The sequence below is a fragment of the Chiloscyllium plagiosum genome, unplaced genomic scaffold, assembly GCF_037043375.1.
Source record: "Chiloscyllium plagiosum isolate Xiang-an unplaced genomic scaffold, Cpla_swu_hap1 HiC_scaffold_21, whole genome shotgun sequence".
Taxonomy (NCBI): domain Eukaryota; kingdom Metazoa; phylum Chordata; class Chondrichthyes; order Orectolobiformes; family Hemiscylliidae; genus Chiloscyllium; species Chiloscyllium plagiosum.
In genome coordinates, this window is record NW_028270159.1 from 48302364 (window position 1) to 48328817 (window position 26454).

The window sequence follows — 26454 nt, forward strand, 5'->3', positions numbered from 1 at the left end:
CAGTGACCCAGGGCTCTCAATTTTAGTTTAATAATCAGTATGTGTGCGGAGATTTCATGAGAACAGCACCAGAGTTTGGTGTAAGGCATGTCAGCAATGTCAAACCTCCCAGATGATGGGTCATTTGGGTGACTGCAGAACCAAATCCAGCTCAAGCTAACTTACTTTTATGAGGGGAGGCCAAGGAAACCCAAACACAAATAGAAAGCATGAGACACCAACACTGTTTCATCCGGAGGCTCACTGAATATGTTACCTAGTATGGTGATGAAATGTCTGAAAATGAACCTTCCAGCTCAACGGGCAAAACTACATCCAGAACCTTAAACTGAGCTACAAATCTTCTCAAAACTCGCTATCTGGAATTAATGTCTAATACACTACTCTTGCCCCAAAATTCAATTAAATCTTTATTTACTTCTCCATTTCTTTAAGTGCTCTAATCCTAGAAGTCCAGTTTGTGAACTTGTCCTTTCCGGGCTGACAAATACCACCTTTTCCATCTTTCTCTTAACTCAGAGTCTTGGCACAGGGAAAACAATCACTTTTATTACCCTTCCCTGCAGCGCCTCCGGCAATCACTATCTCCTCAGCTGAATATCTCCTTGGTGCCTCAACCACCATTGGTGCATAAGTAATCAACCAGAGCATGACTTCCTCTCTCTGACATGACTTTTCAATATTCTTCCAACTTCCTATCGATTTTGATTGCTGTTCCTCATTGGTTAGACATTCTGAATATATTCAGAATCCTAAATTTCTTTCAGTAGCATTCATCAACGGTATTGCTTATACAATTAATGGTAGGGCCTTGAGTACTGTTGTAGAACAGTAGCGGTGCAGGTACATAATTCTTGAAAGTTTGCATCACATACAGACAGGGTGGTTAAAAAGGTGTTTGGCACGCTTGCCTTCATTGCTACGTCCTTTGAGTATAGGGGTTTAGATGTTATATTGAGGTTGTATGGGATATTGGTGAAGCCTCTTCTGGAAAACAGTTAGGAGAAAGTGAAGACTGCAGATCAGAGTTGAGTGTGTGGTGCTGGAAAAGCACAGCAGGTCAGGTAGCATCCGAGGAGCAGGAGAATCGACTTTTCAGGCACAGGCCCTTCATCAGGAAGTCTGTGTCCAGTTCTGGTCATCCAGTTATAGGAAGGATATTATCAAGCTGGAGAGGGTTCAGAAGAGGTTTCCCAGGATGTTATACGTATGGAAGGCTTGAGTTATAAAGAAAGGCTGGAATAACTGTGACTTTTTTTTTCATTGGAGGGTAGGAGGTTGAGAGCCTGATAAAAATTTATAAAATAACAAGAGGTACAGGTAGAGTTGATGGTCGTTGTCTTTACCCTAAGGTGGGGAGTTTCAAGACTGGGGGGCACATCATTGAGGTGAGAGGAAAGAGATTTAAACAAGACATGAGGTAATTTTTCTTACACAGAGGGTGGTATGCATGTGGAATGAACTTCCTGAGGAAGTGGTGGATGCAGGTACAATTACAATGTTTAAAAGACATTTGGATAAGTACATGAATAGGAAAGGTTTGGAGGGATATGGGTGAGGAGCAGGCAGGTGGGACTAATTTAGTTTGGGATTATGTTTGTCACGGACTGATTGGACCAAAGGATCTGTTTCCATGCAGGACTACTGCATGCGTTGCTTATTTTTTTCATTACATGCAGTACTATACTCATGACTGCATTTAATTTCACTGGACATTATCATTTTGCCCACTGATCTTTTTGATCAGTTTATTACGCAACTTCTGAGCAGAGTTTCCTCATTTTTAGTGTCAGCAGAAAATTTTACTGGCTTGCAGAAGGTTTCTCGTTTTTAGATTAGAAACATTGTGCTCTAGGGAATATCACTCAACATATGCCTGAATTGATTTCCGGCCCTTCAGCCAATTTCATATCTACACCCAAGGCTTTCCTGGATAGATATAGCTTCAAACAGTGGAAATCATGTGAATTCTAGGTTGAAGGCTAGACATACTGGGGGCAGAGCTTTCCGAAGCTTACTTTGGGTACCACTCACTCAGGATTTAAGAACTTCTTCAGTCAGGACAGTCTGTTTTTTCAAATCGATGTTGTTTATTAGATTTTACATAATGCTGAAACGCATGTTTGCAAATGAATTCCATTAATGGCACACAGAATGGATGTTTAATGGGATGGCAGTTCCTCATGTCTGTCTGATATATTTATTGATTATGCTTCTTCCCAAATCACTCCAATATGATTCCCAATGGTTCCCAGAACCCCTCGCTTAGCATTTTAGAATGAGTTTTCTCTCTCTCTGGGATGTGTTTTTAAATTGTTTTAATCTCGCCAAGGTTTTTATCTCATTTTCAATCAAAATTACTAAGTTCCTGAGGTTATCATATCTACTATGTACTAAAATAATACTTGGTCATCTGTTTTACTCATTTTTAGGCTTTAACCTTGCATTCATTTAATCACTCTTTTAATGTTCTTTCACATTTTCTTACATTACTTCCAGTATCTCCTGCCTTTTTCAACACGATTGGTATCATTTGACAAAAACAGTAGCTCTTGTGCTGAAGTTAAAGTCTTTTGTGCCAAGTTACAAGAAAGGAGATCCTATAGCAAAGACTGGCAGGCAATAGATTTCACTTCTTTTTTCAAGCCTTCATCAGGAAAATGTAGGCACACTATGTTCACAACACAAATTACGTTCTCTAATTCTGATCTCATGTATCATAATTTCTGTTGCCTCATCAATGAGGATTCTGCCAAAAATGGGTGCATGTCTTCAATTAAGTGTTTCATAGAACGCCAACAGGATGGAAGCTGGTTTTTTCAGCCCATCGAGTCCACATCCTCCAAAGAGCATTCCACCCAAACCCACCCCACCTCTGCAATTCCCATGATAAATCAACTTAGCCTGCACATCCCTGGACTGTGGGAGAAAACCCATGGAGACACAGGGAGAAGGTGCAAACTCCACATGGACAGCCCAAAAGGTGGAATCTGAGAGGCAACAGTGCTAACTGGACCATGTGATATTGCATCAACCTATACCATATGCTGTTAATGTGAATCATCTCAAGCTGTTCCACTTTTGAAGCATCTAAATTTTTGCTATGTTATTGCACTGTAACGTTATGTAAGAAAGAGACCAAACACCAAAGCCATTCCTACAGCAGAAGGTAAAGTGACTGCTCCTCTAGACTGGGCAGGCAGATGACTTAGATATTAGCTATACTTGCATGTTTATTTTGATATCTGAGGGAATAAGCAAAAGGAAAGGATAGCATTAAAAACAAAAATCCAGATCTGGACAGTGGGTTTTAATCACAGGCACCAGGTGGACAAGCAAGCCCAAGCTTTGACTTCTTGGTGTTGGTTGGTTGCAATGTCTGTACCTTGATAGTGTTCACAATGATACCAAGGACTGCTCTGCCACTGTACATTTCATCCAGGTCAAACTCTCCTCGCAACGACTGAAACACTCCATTCATGATCTTCTTCACCTGCAAAAAGATTTTATAATATCCTAGTTCTCATTACACATTGGTTTTTGAGAGTGATTTTTCAAGATAAACCAAAGAACCATTGGGTTGGGACTTTCCAACATTACCAATATCAACATCAAACACTCCAACGACAAATACAGGTTAGATGCAGAGGAGATTATCTTTCTGTAATGCCCCATTAATATCCCTCCACAGTAGGATAAGGGCTTGCACTTGTTAATTTGTTAAGTGAGTTGAAGAAAACACAATCAATATGTAGATGGCCTTCACAGCAAAGTGGCAAACTTCAACCTCTCCTTGGGAAATAACACTGGGTAAGTGACTGAGGTGTTAGTGGGGCAGCACTTTGGGATCAGTGATCACAATTCTATTAGTTTTAAAATAGTTATGAAAAAGGATTAGTTAAAAGGTTTGTGCGAAGATTTGTAACTCGGGTGCTCATTGTTGTGGTTCTGTTCGCCAAGCTGAAAGTTTTTGTTGCAAACATTTCGTCCCCTGGCTAGGCGACATCATCAGTGCTTGGGAGCCTCCTCTAGAGGCATGGCATTCATCCACAAACTCCATCAACAAACACATCGACCTGGACCCAATATACCAACCACTACAGCGGGCAGCTGAAACTGACAACCGGAAGCGGCAGGGACAGACCACTATAAACACCGGAGGAAACATCAAAGAAGCACTTCGCAGGAGGCTCCCAAGCACTGATGATGTCGCCTAGCCAGGGGACGAAACGTTTGCAACAAAAACTTCCAGCTCGGTGAACAGAACCACAACAACGGATTAGTTAAAGTTCTAAACAGGGTCAAAGCCAATTTTGATGGTATTAGAGAGGAACTTTCAAAAATTGATTGGGGAAGACTGTTCACAGGCAAAGGAATAACTGGCAAGTGGGAGGCTTTCAAAAGCAAGATAACCAGAGTTCAGGGACAGCATGTTCCTGTAAGTGTGAAGGGCAAGGCTGGCAGGAGTAAGGAACACTGGATGACTAGAGGTATTGAGGTCCTGGTCAAGAAAAAGGCAGTACCATACATCAGGTACAGGCAGCTGGAATCATGTGAATCCTGAGGGGGTGGAGGACCACACTTGAGGAAAATTAAGAGGACAAAAAGGGACCATGAGATAGCTTTGGCAGATAGCAAAGGAGAATTCAAAGAGATTCTACAAGTATATTAAGGGCAAAAGAGTAATGAGGGAGAGAATAGCACCCCTGAAAGATCAATAAAGCCATCTATGTGCGGAAACACAGGAGATGGGTGAGATCCTAAAATAAAGAAAGACACGGAAGCTAAGGAACCTGTGGAAATAAATAGTGATGTCTTGAAGAATCTACACTGCAGAAGAGGTGATGCTGGAGGTCTTACAATGCATAAAGGTAGATAAATCCCCAATGTCTGATCAAGTGTACCCTAGGGCAGTGCATGAAGCAAGAAAATAAATTGCTGGGGTCCTAGCAGAGATATTTGTATCAATAACCACAGTCGAGGTGCCAGAAGACTGGAAGGTGACTAATGTTGTATCATATTTAAGAAAGGCTGAAAAGAAAAGCTAAGGAACTACAGAACAGTGAGCATGACATCAGTGGTGGGTACGTTGTTGGAGGGATATCTCAGACACAGCATCTACATGCATTTGAAAAGGCAAGGACTGATCAGAGACAGTCAACATGTCTTCGAGCATTGAAAATCATGCCTAACTAACTTGAGTTTTCTTTTGACGAGGCGAGCAAGATGATAGATGAAGGCAGGGCGATAGACGGCAAGTACACGGACTTTAGCAAGGCCTTTGACAAGGTTCCACTGCGGTAAATTGGTTACCAAGGTTAGATCATAAGGTCCAAGCAGATGTAGACAATTAGATACAACTATGGCTTGTGGTTGGAGATAGAGGGTGGTGATGGAGGGTTGTTATTTAGACTGGAGCCCTGTCACCAGCAGTGTGCTGCAAAGATCAGTGCAGGTCCACTGTTGATTGTCATCTATAAAAATAATTTGGATGGGAATATAGGAGGTACGGGTTAGCAAGTTTGCAGGTGACAACAAAATTAGTGAAGTTAATTTAAGATTGCAACAGGAATGTGGGCCAACGGGGCTGAGGGACGGTAGATGGAGTTTAATGCACATAAATGTAAGGCATCGTGTTTTAGTAAAGGGTGAAGGCGGTGCTTGGCATGCCTGCTTTCATCAGTCAGAGAACGCGACATCATATTATAGCCATACAAGACAGTGGTGAGGCCATATTTGGAGTATTACATGCAATGCTGGTCACTCTGATATAGGAGGAATGTTATTAAATTGGAAAGGATGCAAAAAAAGATTTACAAGGATGTTACCAAGACTGGATAGTTTGAGTTATACAGAGAGGCTGGATAGGCTGAGACTTTTATCCCCTGGTGCGTAGGAGGCTGAGGGGTGACCTTAATGAGATTATTAAAATCATGAGAAGCATAGATAAGATGAATAGCCAAGGTCTTTTCTCCAGAGTAGGGACGTCCAAAATTAGAGGCATAAGACAAGAGGGGAAAAATTTTAAAGGGACCTGAGGGGCAACTTATTCCACACAGATGGTGGTGCATACAAAGAATGAGCTACCCAAGGAAGTGGTAGAGGTGGGTACAGAGGGTGGTTACATTTAAAAGACATTTGGACAGGTATACAGATAAGAAAGATTTAGAGGGACATGGTCTAAATGCAGGCAAATGGGATAAGTTCAGTTTAGAAAACCTGGTTGGAATGGGCGAGTTGGGCCAAAGGGTCTGTTCCTGTGTTGTCTGACTCTATGGCTAAGACCGTTTGAAAACAGTGCAGCTCAAACCTCAACCATCAATTTTTATTTTGCAGCAAAAGCTGAGTGGAAGCAAGGTCAGAGCACTGAGGCTGTTGGGAAGGTTAGTGAGTGCTATTTAAGTAGGTGTGTTCTAGGCCCCATATCCTACACAGTAGGACCTCCCTCCCACCCTCCTCCTCTAATCTAATTAAGAGTCCACAGACTCGCAGCAAAAAAAAAGGGGGGTTAAGAGAAGAGTCTGGTAAAAAAAAGTGCATGTCTTTGGCTGAGGAGTCTTCAGCGAAGAGGCAGAATGAGGAGATTACGCCACAGTTGAAGAGGGTGAAGACATGATCGCCAAGCTGATTCAGTGTGCTGCATGCATGATATGTGAGGTCAGGGACACTGGTGTCATCTCTGGCTCCTATAGCTGGGGAAAGTGCACACATTCAGCTTCTGAAAGACCACGTTGCAACACTGAAGAAAGAACTAGATTACCTCAGGCTCATTCAAGAGAATGAGAATTTTCTGGACAGGACCTTCAGCAAGGTCATTACACCAAACAAACCAGAAGAGAGAAGAAGGGAGAGGACGATGAGGAAGGAAGAGATGATTCAAGTACAAGAGACCCCAGGGGAAGCACCTGCCATGAACAGATTGACTCTCTTGGAAGCTGGAGACAGACGACACTGCCAGTCCAAGAGGCAGACAGGTCTGCCAATCGAAAATTGGTATGGAGGCAAAGCCAAGGAGTCAGACATCATACAAAGCCATGGTAATAGCGGACTCCATAGTGAGACGGACTGACAAGGGTTTCTGTGGCAACAGGCGGGATTTGAGGATGGTGTGTTGCCTTCCTGGTACCAAGATCCAGGACGTCACCAACAGAGTGCAGAGAATCCTCAAGGGCGAAGGTGAAGAGTCAGAGGTGGTGGTGCGTGTTGGCACAAATGATGTCGGGAAGAAGAGGAGGGACATTTATGGCAGGCCTTCAGAGAACTCGGAAGGCGGCTGAAAAGCAGGACTTCCAGGGTGGTTATCTCTGGTTTGCTTCCAGTTCATCGGGCTGGAGGGGGCAGGAACAGGGAAATAATGGACTTGAATGTGGCTGAGGAACTAGTGCATGAAGCAAGGATTTAAATTCTTGATCACTGGGGTATGTTTTGCAGTAAGGATAAATTAAACAAGAGGGACGGGTTGCACCTTAATAGATGGGGGACCAGCATTCTGGCAGGCAGGTTTGCCACTGCAACACAGGTTTATTTAAACTAAGAAGGGAAAGGGACAAACTGGAAATTTAAGAAGGAAGTTAAAGGGAAAGTGAGAATAAGAGAAGTTAAGAAAGACAACAGAATCAATGGAGCAGAAAACCCAAGAAGGGATCATATAGTATGGACAAGTGTAATAGGGATTCAGAGGACGGGTGAGGGGAGTAACAAATTTAAAAATATTAGAATGAATGCACGAAGCATAAGAAATAAGATAGATGAGCTTAAGGCTCAGGTGGAAATTGACAGGTACGATGTTGTGGGGATAACTGAGACGTGGCTTCAAGTGGACAGGGCCTGGGAAATGAATATTCAAGGCTATACATGCTATCAAAAGGACAGACCGACGGGCAGAAGGGTGGGTGGCCCTGTTGGTGAGGAATGACATTCAGTCCCTTGCGAGGGGGAACATAGAATCAGGAGATGTAGAGTCAGTATGGATAGAGCTGAGAAATTCTAAGAGAATCAGGAGATGTAGAGTCAGTATGAATTGAGCTGAGAAATTCTAAGGGTAGAAAGACCCTAATGGGATTTATCTACAGGCCCCCAAACAGTAATCTGGATGTAGGGTGGAATGTGAATAAGGAGTTGAAATTGGCCTGTCGCAAAGGTATTAATACAGTTGCTATGAGGGATTTCAACATACAGGTAGACTGGGAGAATCAGGATGGTACTGGACCCCAAGAAAGTGAGTTTGTGGAGTGTCTCCAAGATGGATTCTTAGAACAGCTGGTGCTGGAGCCTACCAGGGAGAAGGCAATTCTGGATCTGGTGTTGTGCAACGAACCGGACTTGATCAGTGCCCTCGAAGTAAAGGAGCCATTAGGAGGTAGTGACCATAATATAAGTTTTAATCTGCAATTTGAGAGGGAGAAGGGAGAATCGGAAGTGTCAGTATTGCAGTTGAACCAAAGGAACTATGGAGCTATGAGGGACGAGCTGGCCAAAGTTCAATGGTTCAATACCCTAATGGGAATGGCAGTGGAACAACAATGGCAGGTATTTTTGGGTATAACGCAGAAGGTGCAGGATCAGTTCATTCCAAAGAGGAAGAAAGATCCTAAGGGGAGGCAGGGGCGGCCATGGCTGACGAGGGAAGTTAAGGACTGTATAAAGATAAAAGTGAAGTATAACATAGCAAAGATGAGCAGGGAGCTGAAGGACTGGGAAACTTTTAAAGAGCAACAGAGGATAACTAAAAAGGCAATAAGCGGAGAAAAAAATAGGCAAACTGGCCAAAAATATAAAGGAGGATAGTAAAAGCTTTTTTAGGTATGTGAAAAGAAAAAAAATGGTTAAGACTAAAATTGGGCCCTTGAAGACAGAAACAGGTGAGTTTATTATGGGGAACAAGGAAATGGCAGAAGAGTTGAATAGGTACTTTGGATCTGCCTTCACTGGGGAAGGCACAAGCAATCTCCCAGATGTAATAGTAGCTGAAGGACCTGGGGTAATGGATGAACTGAAGGGAATTTATATTAGGCACGAAATGGTGTTGGAGAGACTGAGAGGTCTGAAGGCTGCTAAGTCCCGGGACCTGATGGTCTGCATCCCAGGGTACTCAAGGAGGTGGCTCTAGAAATTGTGGAAGCAGCGGTAATCATTTTCTAATTTCTATAGATTCAGGATCAGTTCCTGAGGATTGGATGGTGGCTAATGTTGTCCCACTTTTCAAGAAAGGAGGGAGAGAGAGAGAAAACAGGGAATTATAGACCAGTTAGCCTGACATCATGGTGGGAAAGATGCTGGAGTCAGTTACAAAAGATAAAATTACGACTCCTTTGGATAGCAGTAATCGGATAGGTCAGAGTGAGCATGGATTTACCAAGGGGAAATCGTGCTTGACTAATCTTCTGGAATATTTTGAGGATGTAACTATGAAGATGGACAAGGGAAAGCCAGTGGATGTAGTGTACCTAGGCTTTCAAAAAGCTTTTGATAAAGTCCCACATAAGAGATTAGAGAGCAAAATTAGGGCACATGGTATTGGGGCCAAAATACTGACTTGGATTGAAAATTGGCTGGCTAACAGGAAGCAAAGAGTAGTGATAAACGGGTCCCTTTCAGGATGGCAGGCAGTGACCAGTAGAGTACCACAAGGTTCAGGGACCACAGCTGTTTACAATATACATTAATGATATAGATGAAGTTATAAAAAGTAATATTAGCACGTTTGCTGATCACAAGGGTGAAATGTGAGGAGGATGTTATGAAATACAAGGTGACTTGGACAGGCTAGATGAGTGGATGGATGCAGGGCAGATGCAGCTTAATGTAGATAAATGTGTGGTTATCCACTTTGGTGGCAAGAACAGGAAGGCAGATTACAAGCACGCAGGTACAGCAGGCAGTGAAGAAACTAATGGCATGCTGACCTTCATAACAACAGGAATTGAGTATAGGAGCAAAGAGGTCCTTCTGCACCTGTACTGGGCCCTGGTAAGACTGCACCTGGAGTAGTGTGTGCAGTTTTGGTCTCCAAATTTGAGGACGGACATTCTGGCTATTGAGGGAGTGCAGCGTAGGTTCACGAGGTCAATTCCCGGAATGGTGGGACTATCAGATGTTGAAAGATTAGAGCAACTGGGCTTGTATCCACTTCAGTTGAGAAGGATGAGAGGGGATCTGATTGAGATGTATAAGATTATTAAAGGATTGGACACTCTGGAGGCTGGAAGCAGGTTTCCGCTGATAAGCGAGTCTAGAACCAGAGGACACAGTTTAAAAATATGGGGTAGGCCATTTAGAACAGAGTTGAGGAGAAACTTCATCCAGAGAGTGGTGGATGTATGGAATGCTCTGCCGCAGAAGGCAGTGGAAGCCAAGTCTCTGGATACTTTCAAGAAAGAGATGGATAGAGCTCTTAAAAATAGTAGAATCAAGGGTTATGGGGATAAGGCAGGAACAGGATACAGATTGTAGATGATCAGCCAGGATCATAATGAATAGTGGTGCTGGCTCGAAGGGCCGAATGGCATACTCCTGCACCTAATGTCTAATTTGGCTTTGATGGCCCCTTAACTCGCTTTATGCATTAGGGGGAAGAGGAGAAAAGGCAATATTTGTATTGAGGGAAGGAGGAGACAAAAATATTTTTGGGTACAACTGAAGGAGGTTACAGGAGAAAGTGAGGTCTGAGGATGCTGGAGATCAAAGTTGAAACTTTATTGCTGGAACAGCACAGCAGGTCAGGCAGCATCCAGGGAACAGGAGATTCGACGTTTCGGGCACAGGCCCTTCTTCAGGAATGAAGGAGGTTACACCCAAGTGACACGCTAACCAAACACGTTAGATAGACACATTTTAACAGTCTTCACTAACTGAAGAAACGGGTGGCCTGATCTTCCCGATTAAAGGGACAACTGAAGCTTCTTTGATTATTGAGCAACTACAAGAACAAGACAAGATGCATGGTCATCAAGGGACAATAACAGATAAACATGTCTGTGGGTGACTGCTGTGCTCAGGATATCAGATCGCTGAAACAGCCAAAGTCAGACTGCCCGCAGGACCCATGGGAAAAACGGTGGCCGACATCACATTCACCCTTCAGTGAAATGGATGGCACAATCAGGGAGCAGTCAGGACCATGTTTGCACTGTTTGCCCTCTATCAGCAAATGCTCCAATTCCCAACAATAAGGTAAGCACTTCCCTCTTAGGAGAGAATAAAACAAAGTGACAGTAAGTTCTAGTCCACTTCAGGAATCTTTAGTGGTTGCTGTATTTCACCAACCTTTCAGAACTTGGTTAGAATGGTTGTGTGCCAAAGCAAGGGATAAAATACCATTGAAAGCAAACTAATATTCTCGAACAATCAAGCATCTTTCATTGTGTTACTGTGACAGTAACAATAACTCTCCCCCATACCTCCTCAGCAGTATCAGCTGACTGCAATGCTTCAGTAGTTGCAGGGACCCGTTGTTGGAGTTCACGGATTTGGCTATCATAATGTTCCTTCATTGCAGCCGCTCTGCTCTGCAGGGATGAATACTGAAAAAACAGACATACAATTCCACATATTTGTGCAACATCTCATTCAAAGTACACTTTTTGAGAGGTGAAACAAATTGCAGTTTTATTTTGTGATTGCAGGTATGTAATCGGATACCTTCAGGTTTTTACAACCCTGCTCGGAGGCACAGTCATGGGACTGCTATAGGCACGATATCAGAGTTTGGGAATACATACTATAGACTACAGACGACCATCAGGATAATTTAATGACAGGACGGAAATCAAAAAGGAGGTTCGCCATGTTGGACACAACAGCAAGGAGACCACTCTGGTAAAAGGACAGTGAAGAGGGTTACCTCAGATTACAATAGGATCTGGACCAGATGGGCCCATGGGCTGAGAAGTGGCAGATGGAGTTTAATTCAGATAAATGTGAGGTGCTGCATTTTGGGAAAGCAAATCTTAGCAGGACTTATACACTTAATGGTAAGGTCCTAGGGAGTGTTGCTGAACAACGAGACCTTGGAGTGCAGGTTCATAGCTCCTTGAAAGTGGAGTCGCAGGTAGATAGGATAGTGAAGGCAGCGTTTGGTATGCTTTCCTTTATTGGTCAGAGAATTGAGTACAGGAGTTGGGAGGTCATGTTGTGGCCGTATAGGACATTGGTTAAGCCACTAATGGAAGATTAGGAGAAAGTGAGGACTGCAGATGCTGGAGATCAGAGCTGAAAAATGTATTGCTGGAAAAGCGCAGCAGGTCAGGCAGCAACCAAGGAGCAGGAGAATCAACATTTCGGGCATAAACCCTTCTTCAGGAATTGTTGGAACACTGTTGGAATATTGCATGCAATTCTAGTCTCCTTCCTATCGGAAAGATCGAAAAGGGTTCAGAAAAGGATGTTGCTAGGTTTGGAGGATTTGAGCTATCAGGAGAGGCTGAACAGCATGGGGCTGTTTTCCCTGGGGGCTGTTTTCCCTGGAGGCTGAGGGGTGACCTTATAGAGGTTTACAAAATTATGAGGGGCATGGATAGGATAAATAGATAAAGTCTTTTCCCTGTGGTCGGGGAGTCCAGAACTAGAGGGCATAGGTTTAGGGTGAGAGGGAAAAGATATACAAGAGACCTAAGGGGCAACCTTTTCACGCAGAGGGTGGAATGAGCTGCCAGGGGAGGTGGTGGAGGCTGGTACAATTGCAACATTTAAGAGCCATTTGGATGGGTATATGAATAGGAAGGGTTTGGGGGGATATGGGCCGGGAGCTGGCAGGTGGGACTAGATTGGGTTGGGATATCTGGTCAGCATGGACAGGTTGGACCGAAGAGCCTGTTTCCATGCTGTACATCTCTATGACTCTATGAATAGCAATAGAATCCCAAAACAGATTTTTTAGGGAACTGCTTTGTGGTAAACAAAGAGATCCATATAAATGAGACAAGGACACCAGAGGAAAACATGTCTTAAAGGAATACACTACAAAACAACCTATCTTGGGAAAATACAGAACATTACAGAACCAAATGAAATATGGGGATTCTGCTATAACACACATTTCGATAATGCAAATTTGCTGTAACGTGATTGACTAATTGGGGGATACTGTTTCTAAAGTGTGAACTTTCAGAACAAGTGTTGGCTGTAAGGCGATTATATCAACATGTTAAGCATTATTTCCTAAGTGTGATTCTTTTATAATGCGGGGTTGCACAAGAACACAATCATTGCTTTATAGAAGAACTACCTGCAGAGATACGGTCCAGCTCACTTGGAGAATCAGTCATAGTACAAGCCCTTGGCCCTCAATGTTGTGCCAACTTGTGCAACCAATCCGAAGCCCATCTATCCTATACTATTCCATTCTCATTCATATGCCTATTCGATGACCATTTAAATGCCCTTAAAGTTGGCTAGTCTACTACTGTTGCAGACAGTGCATTCCACGCCCCATCTACTGAGTAAAGAAACTACCTCTGACATCTGTCCTATATCTATCACCTCTCAATTTAAAGCTATGTCTCCTTGTGCTAGCCATCGCCATCTGAGGAAAAAGGCTCTCACTGTCCACCCTCTCTAACCTTCTGATCATCTTATATTGTCTCAATTAAATCACCTTTCAACCTTATTCTCTCTAACAAAAACAGCCTCAAATCCCTCAGCCTTTCCAGGTAAGGTTTCCCTCCATATCAAGCAACATCCTAGTAAACCTCCTCTGAACATTTTCCAAAGCTTCCACATCCTTCCTACAATGCGGTGACCAGATCTGTATGCAATACTCCAAACGTGGCTGCACCAAAGTTTTGTACAGCTGCAGCATGACCTCATGGCTCCAAAACTCAATCCCTCTACCAACAAAAGCTAACACACCATATGCCTTCTTAACAATCCTATCAACCTGGGTGGCAAATATCAAGGATCTATGTACCTAGACACAGATCTCTCTGCTCATCTACACTACCAAGAATCTTACCATTAGCCCAGTACTCTGGATTGCTCTTACTCCTTCCAAAGTGAATCACCTCACACTTTTCTGCATGAAACTCTATTTGCCACCTCTCCGCTAACTCTGCAGCTTATTTATGTCTCTCTGTAAACCACAACATCCTTCACGACTATCCACAACTCCACCGACCTTAGTGTCACCCGCAAATTTACTAAACCATCCTTCTATGACCTCATTCAAATCATTTATAAAAATGACAAACAACAGTGGACCCAAACAGATCCTAGCGGTGCACCGCGATTAACTGAACTCCAGAATGAATATTTTTCATCAACTTCTTTCAGCGAGCCAATTTCTAATCCAAACCACTAAATCACCCTCAAGCCCATGCCTCCGTATTTTGTGCAATTGCCTACCAAGGGGAATCTTATTAAACGCCTTACTGAAATCCATGTATACCACATCAATCATTTTACCCTCATCCACCTGTTTGGTCACCTTCTCAAAGAACTCAATAAGGTTTGTGAGGAAAGACCTATCCTTCACAAAACAGTGTTGACTATCCCTAATCAACTTATTCCTTTTTGGATGATTATAAATCCTATCTATCTCTTATAATCCTTTCCAACACTTTACCAGTTTCATCTACATGCAACTTATAACACCCAATATGCCCACAAGATAGTAAGGAGTGAGACACAGCACCAGAAACTCCCTCAAGCAGACTTCAGTTCTGTGGGATGTTCGCACTCTCACAGTTTTCAACCATGAAAGGATTCACAAAAGCCAATGAAGTTGCTTACACAGTAGGTACTACAGATCCAGTTCTTCAATGACCCACTTAATCAAAACCATCTTGCTGTTCTAGTGTCACAATTGTTGTTTATGCTCAAGTTAAAAGGGTCAACTGTCTCTCAGTGACCAACATACACTTCTGAGTCAGAGGTAATGGATTCAAGTTCCATTTTAAATATCCCAGCACAAAATTTAGCCAACATTCCAGGGCACCAAGGAGGTGCTGCACAGTAATGGAGCTGTGGCTTACAGATTACACACTGGTTGAGTGATGACACTCAAACAAGAACTTCATTGACCATAAAACAATTTGAGATCCTCTGAAGTTGTGAAAAGCTCAAAATCAATCCAAGTCTTTCTTTCTTTAGCTGTACTTTAAGTGTACTAGCTACCACAACACAGGAAATAGGTTTTGTTTTTGTATGTATGACTTTCTACCCAGCATCTAAGAACAAATTTATATACAGCAAGGTCCCAAACATGGTAACTCAGTGGGCAGATAACTTGTGGTCAGTATTTATCTTTCTGCCAGTACCACTGAAACAAGTAATCGCAAATGTCTCTGTCCTCATTGGAATCTATTTTATTATCCTTGGGACAAGACTGCCTGTGGTAACACCTGTATTTATTACTGATTTCTAAACTCCCATCAACAACATGCTGGTAGTGAGCCACCAAACGTTGTCGTCAAATTATTCCCAACTGCTGTGAGGAAGGGAACAGATTTTACACTGATGCACTATAGTATAATTCAAAGAGGTGAGGATATTGAGGGAATCTCCCTGGTATATTGGCCAATATTTAGCACTCAAATGACAGGAGCAAAACATAAATCAAGCTATTTTTAAAAATCTAATTGCAGATTTAGACCTTTTTGTGCACAAATTAGCTTTTCTCTATACATAACAGTAATTACACTTCAAAAAGCACTTCATTGACTCTGAAATGCTTCGAGACCAAGAATGTGCAAAAAGTGTTTTAGAAATGTAAGTTCTAGCTTTTCGCCTCCTGTTCTTATGCATATATCCCACTGCAGACTAGCCACATGCATTTTGTGAAGTTGAATGCCTCAGCATTTTTAACCCAATATGCTCCATGTAATCACAAACATCATTACCCGCTCCTTCAATGCCTGCAGCTCCTCTGCTTGTTCCTGGAGTGAGCCGAGCCTGTCTTCCTCCACTTGACGGGACTGCTTCAACAATGCCAACTGCAGAACGACAAATAGGAATTACTGTGTGATCGTAAGTGGGCTGAACCACACATGGTGTAAGACTCAAGAATGTGGTGCCGAGCAGGAAGGAAGCACTTGTGTAAGCTTCAAGTAGTGTGCGTGAAAGTCAACTTAATCTGGGTTATCAGTTTTGGAGTTTGTAAAAAATGACACAGGAAGCTATTTGTCCAGGCCACAGCATGTGGTCTAGAGGTGGGGGGGGGGGCAGGGGTCGAGGGCATGAAAATAGCTAAGGGCAGGGAAAAAGGTAAGTGCCAAAGGCAATAAGGGGGTCACATGAAACAGACAGCAGGGTAGGGGTCCAGGAGGGAAGGCAACTGGAGTCACATGGGCTCTTCAAAAAAGATCACAGTAACACTGACCATGAAAATAAGGCAATAACAGATATGCTAAATCATTACTTACTCTCAGGTGTTTACAGTAGAGGAAGAGGTCGACACACTGGGCCATCTAGAAGAGAGGGACTCGCCAAAAGTACGATGAGGAAAAAAGAAATGTTGCTATGGAATGATAAATTGCAAAGACCAGATGGGATTCCATTTCAGGATTTTAAAGCAAGTGAGTATATTTCTAACTATGATATTCCAAAGTTGCCCTAGGTCAGAAGCTGTTCCATTACACTGACCTGCAGAGTTCCCATTCTTATTGAGGAAAGGCAAGAGGAAGAAAACAGAGTAATGGACCAGCTAACCTAATATGTAGTATGGAAGTTAGAGCCTATAATTAAGAAAAGGATGTAATTAAGAAAAATGTTGAAAATTTAACTGATCAGAAAGTCAGCATGGATTTATCAATAGTCAGTCATGTCTAACAAATCTTCATTTTTTGACCAGGGGACAAATTAATATCCATGGATCCTATTTGTATCAACTTCCAGAAGACATTTGATACATTCAAGAGACTTTCGCTAAAGCTGAAGCCTGTGGAATCAAAAGTATATTAATGACCAAGTTAGGAAATTGTCTGAGCAGTGGGAGACAGTAGGGACAATAGGCTGGTATTATAAATGGCAGATGTGACTAGTGGGGTCCTGCAAGGACCAATGATGGGGCCTCAACGATTCATCATATTTGATAAGAGTTTAGATGCTGGATAGAAAGCCATACATCCAAGTCTGTCAAAAACAAAAAGAAGCAAATTACAAAGAGATATGATGGGTTAGAAGGTGCAGGCAAATATCACCCACTATCAACAAAACAGGATAAGTAGTGAAATGCTAGACAGAATGTAGGAAGTGTAGTATATTCGGGACATGAGATCTTAGGAAGGATATATTGGTCCTGGAAGGAGGACATATTAGATTTGGCAGAAGGATAAGTGGACACCAAAAAAAGACTAAATTAGGAGGACAGTTTGTTTTATATTCTTTCATGGTATTTAAGCATCAATAGCAAGGTCAGCACTTTCTGCTCATCACTACATGCCCTTGAGTAGACAGTGAACAGACAGCTTGAATTGACAGTGCAAATATACTTATTGCTGCTAAGGAAGGAGTTCCAAGATTTTAACTGGGTGACGGTGAAGTATTATATATTAGATTCCCTAAGTCACCTAAATGGAGTCAATTCAGGAATTTGTAGCTTCGCAGGTAGGTGTTCCACGCATTGCCTCCCTTCCCCAGGTGATGTTGCAGGTTTGGAAGATGGCATTGAAAGAGCTTGGATGAGTTAGTGCAGTGCATCTTGTAGATGGTACACTTCGCTGCATCAGTGGGAGTGAATGAACAATTCAGGAGGGTGATAAGCAAGCTCATAGATCAGAGGAAGCCTTCCCACCCATCAAGCTTGCACGAGTCAGTAAGATCAGGACTGATCTGATTGTGGTCATCACTCCACCTCCCTGCTTTCCCGCTGACCCTTCAACCCTCAAACTCCCTTCCTAATCAACACCCATTCATGACCCAGCCACTATTGCTCTGTTAAAGAACATTCAAGGATGAATGATCCCAAGAAAGAAATTCATTATCTCCATCTTCAAGGCAAGTAAGCCCTTATTTTAAACTAGCTTTAGATTCCATAGAATCCCTACAATGTGGGATCAGGTCCTTTGGCCCAACGAGTCCACACTGAACCTCCGAAGAGTAACCCACCCAAACCTGACCCTATTCCTCTATATTTACCCCTGACTAATGCACCTAAACTACGCACTCTTGAACACTATGGGCAATTTAGCATGGCCATTTCACCTGACCTGCACATCTTTAGATTGTGGGAGGATACTGGAGCACCCAGAGGAAACCCACACAGACACAGGGAGAATGTGTATTAGCAGTATTCTGGCTGCAAAACAATTAGCCCTTTCATCCAAATCATCAAGGTAGATTGTAAATACTGAAAGACTCAGCAATGATCCCTGTGTAGTGATATCCACTGGTTAGTCTGTCAAGCTGAAAATGACCCATTTGTCCTGACTGTTTAAAAACCGAAAGAACTATGGATGCTGTAAATCAGAAACAAAAACAGAAGGTGCTGGAAAAGCTCAGCAGGTCTGGCAGCATCTGAGAAGAGAAATCAGAGTTGATGTTTCAGGTCCGGTGACCCTTCTTTAGAACGCCTTCTGCTGTCCTGATTGTTTGTTAGTTAATTCTCTATTCTTGCCATGGAAACAACACTCACTTTTGCTGCTCTTTCTCCTTTATGGCTTTACCTAAAGGCTTTACGGTCTGTTTTCATATTTGTTAATTTTCTTTCCTACCTGAACTCTTCCATTTTCTCATCATGCTTTGTTGGCTTCTAAAAAATACCACAATCTTTTGAGTCACAGTGAATCTTTGCAGCATTGGACGTCTTTCATTTAATTTGCTGTCGTTTTTAACTTCTTACTAAAGGCTGTTTCTGTCTTGATGTTGATCATTAAATCTTGTTGGAGCTGCAGTCAGCCAGCCCAATGGAAAGCACTCTCTCTCACTGTGACTTCTGTCTTGTTGATGGAATCCATGATTTGGAGGTGCCAGGTTTGGACTGGGGTGGACAATGTTAAAACTCACAACACTAGATTATAGTCCAGCAGGTTTATTTGGAAGTACAAGCTTTCACAGCGCTGCTCCTTCATCGGGTAGATGGTGGGGAGGTTCATAGTCCTATAACCTGATGTTGTGAGATTTTTAACTTGTAGTTACTTTTGAGAAGGGTTGTAGCTCAGATTGATGATAAGTTTATAAGCTAGCTCACTGAGCTTGAAGGTTTGTTTTCAGACGTTTCAACACCATACTACGTAACATCAGTGAGAGTCTCTGGTGAATCAATTTTGACTCTACCTACCTTTCCTTGGGAAAAAAACACGGAAATTACATCACCCACCTTAAGAAACCAAGACCTATAAACAGAGAGGCGGGACATACCACCAGCGCTTCACCAGAGACTCTCACTGGTGATGTTACAGTCGGGTGATGAAAGTCTGAAAACAAACCTTCAAATTCAGCGAGCAAACTTAGATACTTATTTTTAACTTTGTTGACAAAATTCAGGGGAAAGAAGTGGTGAATTTCTTACCTCAGAATTCTTGTCCTATAATCTGGTCTTGTAGCTTCAATGTATGTCTGATGGAGCTCAGCTGAAAGTCGACATAACTCTCAGGATGTTAATGGTGTTGGATTGAAAGAAGAGTGATCTAAAGGAAATGTGGAATGCTCTCTTGCTCAAACATCACTCATAAATGATGAGAACTACATATTTAGGAATTTGGAAGGGTGAAGAGTGATTGCAAAGAAAGGGAAGCTTTTCCTATCTTGCTTGATGATAGTATGCTGCTACCTGAGCAACTGGACTGTGACATCAGACAGCAGCAACAAATTTAGAAAAGAGGCAAGAAATTTTTGTGTGGAGGGAGAAGGAAGGAGAATCCCAAAACAAATACACATGAGCAGGTAGCATGTGTTGCAAAACAGATAAACCTGCTCATTCTGCAGGTTACAGTTGCAGAATGGTTCCAGCAGGAGGAAGCCATTTCGGCCATATTGTCCAGAACCAGTCCCAAAGCCCAGAGGTCTAAAGCTCCAAATTCCTGCAATGCTTCTGCAGCCATGCATTCACCTGCACAATCCTGTTTCAATTCTTTGTGTAAAACAACATAAGCAATCCAGAAACCACCACCTTTGGAGATTTGGCAGACTAATCTCCTTTCCAGTTCCCTAAAATCTACCTGTAAGCTCTCATCACTGTCTACCTACATTAATTTCAGGAGAGTAAGGATTAGTAGGAAGTTACTAAAATTGCAAGGTATTCTAATGATTACAGTAACAAACATCTGCTTCCAAGTTGACGAAACATCCGAAACATTGCAGAGAGGCAGGTACAAGAGACAAAGAAACCACCACCTCCTGGTTTGATGCAATTATTAAAACTAAAATTTCTCCAGTGTTGCATCAGGTCTATGAACAAACCCTTCATCTCTGAACACAGAGAATGAAACCACTGTGTCCTGCAAGGGAACCCAAGGCACTACCCACCTTTGTCTCCAACTGGGAGATCTGAAGCTGCTGGGAATCCCGTTGCTCACAGACTTCCTGGTACTGCTGACTGTGCTGTTCCTTGGCTAATGCCAGTTTCCGATCACATTTGGCCTGCCACTCAGATTCCAGTTCTGCCTGCATCGCAGCAATCTGGGGGATAAAAAGAAAGCAACTTCAAAAGGTATTCAAATTTAAATTCAAAATACAATGAAGGACATACATGAAGATATTCAAGTTAGTTCAGAATATTACATGCCCAATGACATTCAGACCATGATAAAAGTACACAAGATACTTGTGAAGTCACAAGCAATTTATTTACAATAAAAACACAACTGTGTAACACAAGGACTACATACATTTTATTTGGAGTAAAAATTGGGAAAATAGAATTTTAGCCATGCTGTGGTGCAGACTCAGAAATATTTGTTTTTCTTTAAACTGAAAACGTTAAAAGTGGACCTATGTGGTTTTCACTCCTGCAACATTTGGAGAAGCTGGATTTAATACATTTGGGAGACAAACAGGCCTTTGAAGAAACTGCCTAGCAACAGCTTTTAGATAGTTCAGGTTTGTCACAGAGCAGGGAGGGTGTGATTTAGGCTCTTGATTGAAACAACAAGCTTCTTTCTGCCCATGTTTTCCACCCATAGTACTTCTTGTCTGTCTTGGTAGTCATGAAGTGCTTTGAAAGGCTGGTCATGGCATTAATCAACTCCAATCTCCACACTACTCGACCCTCTCCAATTTGACTATCGGATCAACAGATCCACGTCAGATGCCATATCACTTGCCCTTCACTCCTCCCTAGAACATCTTGACACCAAGAACTGCTGTGTAAGAATCCTACTCATTGAAGGCTGAACTGTAGTCAACACTACTATCCCCTCAAGACTGATTACTAAACTTAGTGATCTCAGACCAAGCCCCACTCTCTGCAACTGGATCCTCAGTTTCCTGACCCATCAGTGAAGAATGGGGACAATATTTCATCCTCACTAACACTCAACACGGGAGCCCCCCAGGGGTGCACACTCAGCCCCCTAACTGTACTCACTGTATAACCATGACTCCATCGCCAAATACCAGACTAATGCCATTTACAAGTTCGCTGATGACACCACCATAGTTGGTTGAATCTCAGATGGCAACGAAACAGACTACAGACAGGAGGTGGAAGACCTGGAAAAATGGTGCACTGAGAACCACCTAGCTCTCACTGCCAGCAAAACCAAGGAACTCATTATTGACTTTCGACAGGATGTTACTCATGCCTCCCCCCCCCCCCCCCCCCTCCCCCCTCCCCCCTCCCTCCCTCTCCCCCCCAACACATTAACAGCACAGAGGTGGAATGAGTGGAAAATGTCAAGCTCCTGGGAGTGGTCATCCACAGGTTTTCTTGGACTCATGTGGACGCACTGGTTACAAAGGCCCAACAATGTCTCTTCTTCCTCAGGCAGCTGAGGAAATTTGGCATGAAAACAAATATCCTTGCCAACTTTTATAGGTGTGTCATCGAGAGCATTCTGTCTGGATGTATCACTACCTGGTATGGCAACTGTACTATTTGAGATTGGAGACGGTTACAAAGGGTGGTAAACTCAGCCCGGACAATCACAAAGGCCAACCTCCCATGTATAGAATCCATCTTCCAGACCCGCTGTCAAGGAAAGGATGCCAGCGTTCTCAAAGTTCCATCCCACCCTGGCAATGTTCTTCTACAACCTCTACCATTGGGGAGAAGAAACAGAAGCCTGAACACACACACCAGCTGGTTTCAAAACAGTTTCTACCCTAGTGTTGTTAGAATACTGAATGGACTCTCAAACTCTTAACATTCAGCTGTACCTGTGTTTTTGTTTTTGTCGCTGTTTACCTATTATTTACGTATTGCTCGTAAGACAGCTTTTCACTGTGCCTCGGTACACACAACAATAAATTCAAATCAATTCAACTGCCTGTCATATTTGTGAATGAATTAAACTTTTGGGCTTAAAGCAACTATTATGCAAGTTTGCACATTTGTAACTAATGACCTGCTTTGCCACTTAAAGGATAAAAGTTTGTTAATAATAAAGTTTTTTTCTTATTTATTGATGAGATCTGGTGAGAAACCTTTGTCCAAAGTAGTTGTTGGTTCAGTTGCTCATTTATACATTGTGACAGCTGTGGACTTGGTTACCAGCGCACAGTTCCCACCACAGTCATGACAGTACCAATCACAATAATACCTGCTAAAGGTAGTGCATATTAAATTGAGGGGAGTGCAGGACAATAGGTCTGCCTGTACAGATTGGTCCAGGCCACAAGTTGAACTTCTGACCACCAAGGTCAGGACACTCCACAAAAGATGTGAAAACGATTGTCCTGGGTATCAAGTACCACAACAGAGTATGACATCAACGAAGGCAAAAGTAAGGACTGCAGATGCTGGAAACCAAGGTTTTAGGTCAGAGTGATGAGAGACTCACTGAGATTCTTGTGGAGAGAGAAAGAGAACTTCAAGGTAGGCATCCTTGCAAGTGGATTTGCAGTAAGGTTTCTCTGACACCTCCCTCCCCTTCCTGGACCTCTCCATCTCCAGTAATGACGACCGACTTGACACTGACATTTTTTACAAACCCACCGACTCCCACAGCTACCTGGATTACACCTCTTCCCACCCTACATCCTGCAAAAATGCCATCCTGTATTTCCAATTCCTCCGCCTCCGCCGTATCTGTTCCCAGGAGGGCCAGTTCCACCACAGAACACACCAGATGGCCTCCTTCTTTAGGGACCGCAATTTCCCCTCCCACATGGTTGAAGATGCCCTCCAATGCATCTCATCCACATCCCGCACCTCTGCCCTCAAACACCATCCCTCCAACTGTAACAAGGACAGAACCCCCCCTTGTCCTCACTTTCCACCTTACCAACCTTCACATTAACTGCATCATCCGCCGACAATCCTGCCACCTCCAAACAGACCCTACCATCAGAGATATATTTCTTTCCCCACCCCTTTCCGCAGAGATCGTTCCCTCCGTGACTACCTGGTCAGGTCCACACCCCTTAACAACCCACCCTCCCATCCTGGCACCCTCCCCTGCCACCACAGGAATTGCAAAACCTGCACCCACACCTCCTCCCTCACCTCCATCCAAGGCCCCAAAGGAGCCTTCCACATCCAAAGTTTCACCTGCATATCCACCAATGTCATTTATTGTATCTGTTGCTCCCGATACAGTCTCCTCTACATTGGGGAGACTGGACGCCCCCTCACAGAGCGCTTCAGGGAACATCTCCGGGACACCTTCAGCAATCAACCCCACTGCCCCATGTCCCAACATTTCAACTCACCCTCCCACTCAGCCAAGGACATGCAGGTCCTGGGCCTCCTCCACCGCCACTCCCTCACCACCTGACGCCTGGAGGAAGAACGCCTCATCTTCCGCCTCGGAATACTTCAACGCAAGGGCAATGTGGACTTCACCAGTTTCCTCATTTCCCCTCCCCCCACCTTACCCCAGTTCCAACCTTCCAGCTCAGCACTGTCCCCATGATCTGTCCTACCTGCCATTCTCCCTTCCCATCTATCCACTCCACCCTCCCCTCTGACCTATCACCTCCATCCCCACCCCCATTCACCTAGTGCACTCTTTGCTACCTTCTCCCCAGCCCCACCCCACCCCCATTTATCTCTCCACCCTGGAGGCTTCCTGCCTCTATTCCTGATGAAGGGCTTTTGCCCAAAACGTCGATTTTCCTGCTCCTCGGATGCTGCCTGACCTGCTGTGCTTTTCCAGCACCACTCTGATCTAAACTCATGACATCAACGAACCCAAATTAAACTGGAGTCAATGGGAATCATATGGCCACAGTAATAGAAGCAGGAAGGCCATTTGGCCCATCGAGCCTGCTCTGCTACTCATTGAGATCATGGTTGATCTATCCATCGTATCTGTTCCTCCTGTCTGCATTATCCCCATAACCCTCAATGCCCCTACCATGCAAAAACCCATCCAACTGTGTCCTGAATATATTTAATGAAGCTTCCTTGGCAGAGAATTCCACAGATCCACTATTCTCTGGGAAAGGCAGTTCCTCGACTAGGCCATGTCCCCTAGTCCTAGTCTCACCCACCAGTGGAAACAACTTGCCTGTCTCAATCTTATCTATCCCTTTCATAATTTTATATAAGATCCCTTCTCAATCTTCTCAATTCTAGTAAGTACAGTCCCAGACAACTCAATATCTCATCTCCAGAATCAACCTAGTGAACCTCCTCTGCACCACCTCCAAAGACAGTATATACTTCAAGAAAGACGACCAGAACTGTGCACAATACTCCAGATACAGCCTCACCAACACCTTGTATGATTGCAGCAGAACCTCCCTACTCTTAAATTCAATCCCTCTAGCAATGAAAGCCAATATTCAGTTTGCCTTCCTGATTTCCTGTTGCACCTGCAAATCAACTTTCACTGATTCACATACAAGCTCTCAAGTGCCTCTGCACAACAGCATGCTGCAATCTTTCACCATTTAAATAATACTGACCTATTTTTACTTCCAAAAATTGGATAACCTTGCATTTACCAACATTCCTGATGAAGGGCTTTTGCCAAAAATGTCAATTTTCCTGCTCCTTGGATGCTGCCCGACCTGCTGTGCTTTTCCAGCACCACTCTAATCTTGACTCACATTTACCAACATTGTACGCCATCTGCCAGACCCTTGCCCACTTATATAACCTATCTAAATCTCTCTGCAGACCTTCCACATACTCTGCACAATTTGCTTTTCCACTCAATTTAGTGTCATCAGCAAACTTGGATAAGTTACACTCATTTATATATATCATGAACAGTTGTTGGCCCAACACTGAACCCCACAGCACCCCACTCACCACTGGTCTCCAACCAGAGAAACACCTATTTATCCAAACTCTGCTTTCTATTGGTTAACCAGCCCTCTATCCATGCTAGAACATTTCTCGCTACTCCATGCATTATCTTATGGATGAGTCTTTTATGTGGCACCTTATCAAACCCTTTCCGGAAATCCAAAGTGTACAACATTCACCTGTTCCCCTCCATCCACTGCACTTGTTACATCCTCAAAAGAACTCTAGTAAGTTTGTCAAACACTACGTTCCCTTCACGAATCCATGCTGTCTGCCTGATGGAACCCTTTCCATCCAGATATCTCACTATTTCTTCTTTAATGACACCCTCCAGCATTTTCCCAACCACAGATGTTGAGCTAACTGGCCTATTGTTTTGCCTACACCCTTTTTTTAAAAAAAAAAAACAGCAGCGTGACATTTGCTGTTTTCCAGTCCGCTGGGACCTGCCCGGAGTCCTGTGAATTTTGGTAAATTACCATTAACTCATTTACTATAACTTTCACCATTTCTTTCAGCATCCTGGGATCCATTCCATCAGGAGCAGGGGACTTATCTACCTTTAGAGCCTCAAGTTTGCTCAACACTACCCCTTTAGGGATAACAATTGAATTGAGGTTCTCGCCTCCCATCATTCTTTGGCATGTTAGACACATTTTCTGGGTGGCATGGTGGCTCAGCGGTTAGCACTGATGCCTTCACAGCACCAAGGAACCAGGTTCGATTCCAGCCTCAGGCGACTGTCTGTGTGGAGTTTGCACATTCTTCCCTGCGTGGGTTTCCTCCAAGTGATCCGGTTTCCTCCCACAATCCAAAGACGTGCAGGTTAGGTGATTTGGCCATGCTAAATTACCCAGTGTTAGGTGCATTAGTCAGGGGTAAATATGGGGAATGGATCTGGATGGGTTACTCTTCGGAGGGTCAGTGTGGACTTGTTGGGCCATTTCTGTTTCCATACTGGAGGGATTTTAATCTTAATCTTTAATCTAAAGTTAATCTTCCACTGTGAAGACTGACACAAAATAGTTATTCAAGGCCTTGGCCATTTCAACATTACCCAATATCAATTCCCTTTTTTCATCCTGCAACGGACCTATGTCCACTTTACCAGAGGGAAAACTCTGCTAGTTCGAGTCATACCTAACACAAAGGAAAATAGTTGT

The 26454-nt window shown here is 43.3% G+C and overlaps 1 protein-coding gene across 2 annotated transcripts in view; it reads right to left on the reverse strand.

Annotated features, from left to right (window-relative positions):
• Positions 1-26454, reverse strand: part of fkbp15a (FKBP prolyl isomerase family member 15a) — a 100315-nt gene that overhangs the window by 9681 nt on the left and 64180 nt on the right. For both annotated transcript variants that reach the window (XM_087998541.1, XM_087998540.1), the window contains 4 exons: positions 20401-20553; positions 15837-15929; positions 11400-11522; positions 3386-3493 (listed from right to left, as the gene is read on the reverse strand). In XM_087998541.1, the coding sequence (XP_087854667.1) occupies positions 3386-3493; positions 11400-11522; positions 15837-15929; positions 20401-20553 (477 nt within the window). The remainder of the gene's footprint in view (positions 1-3385; positions 3494-11399; positions 11523-15836; positions 15930-20400; positions 20554-26454) is intronic.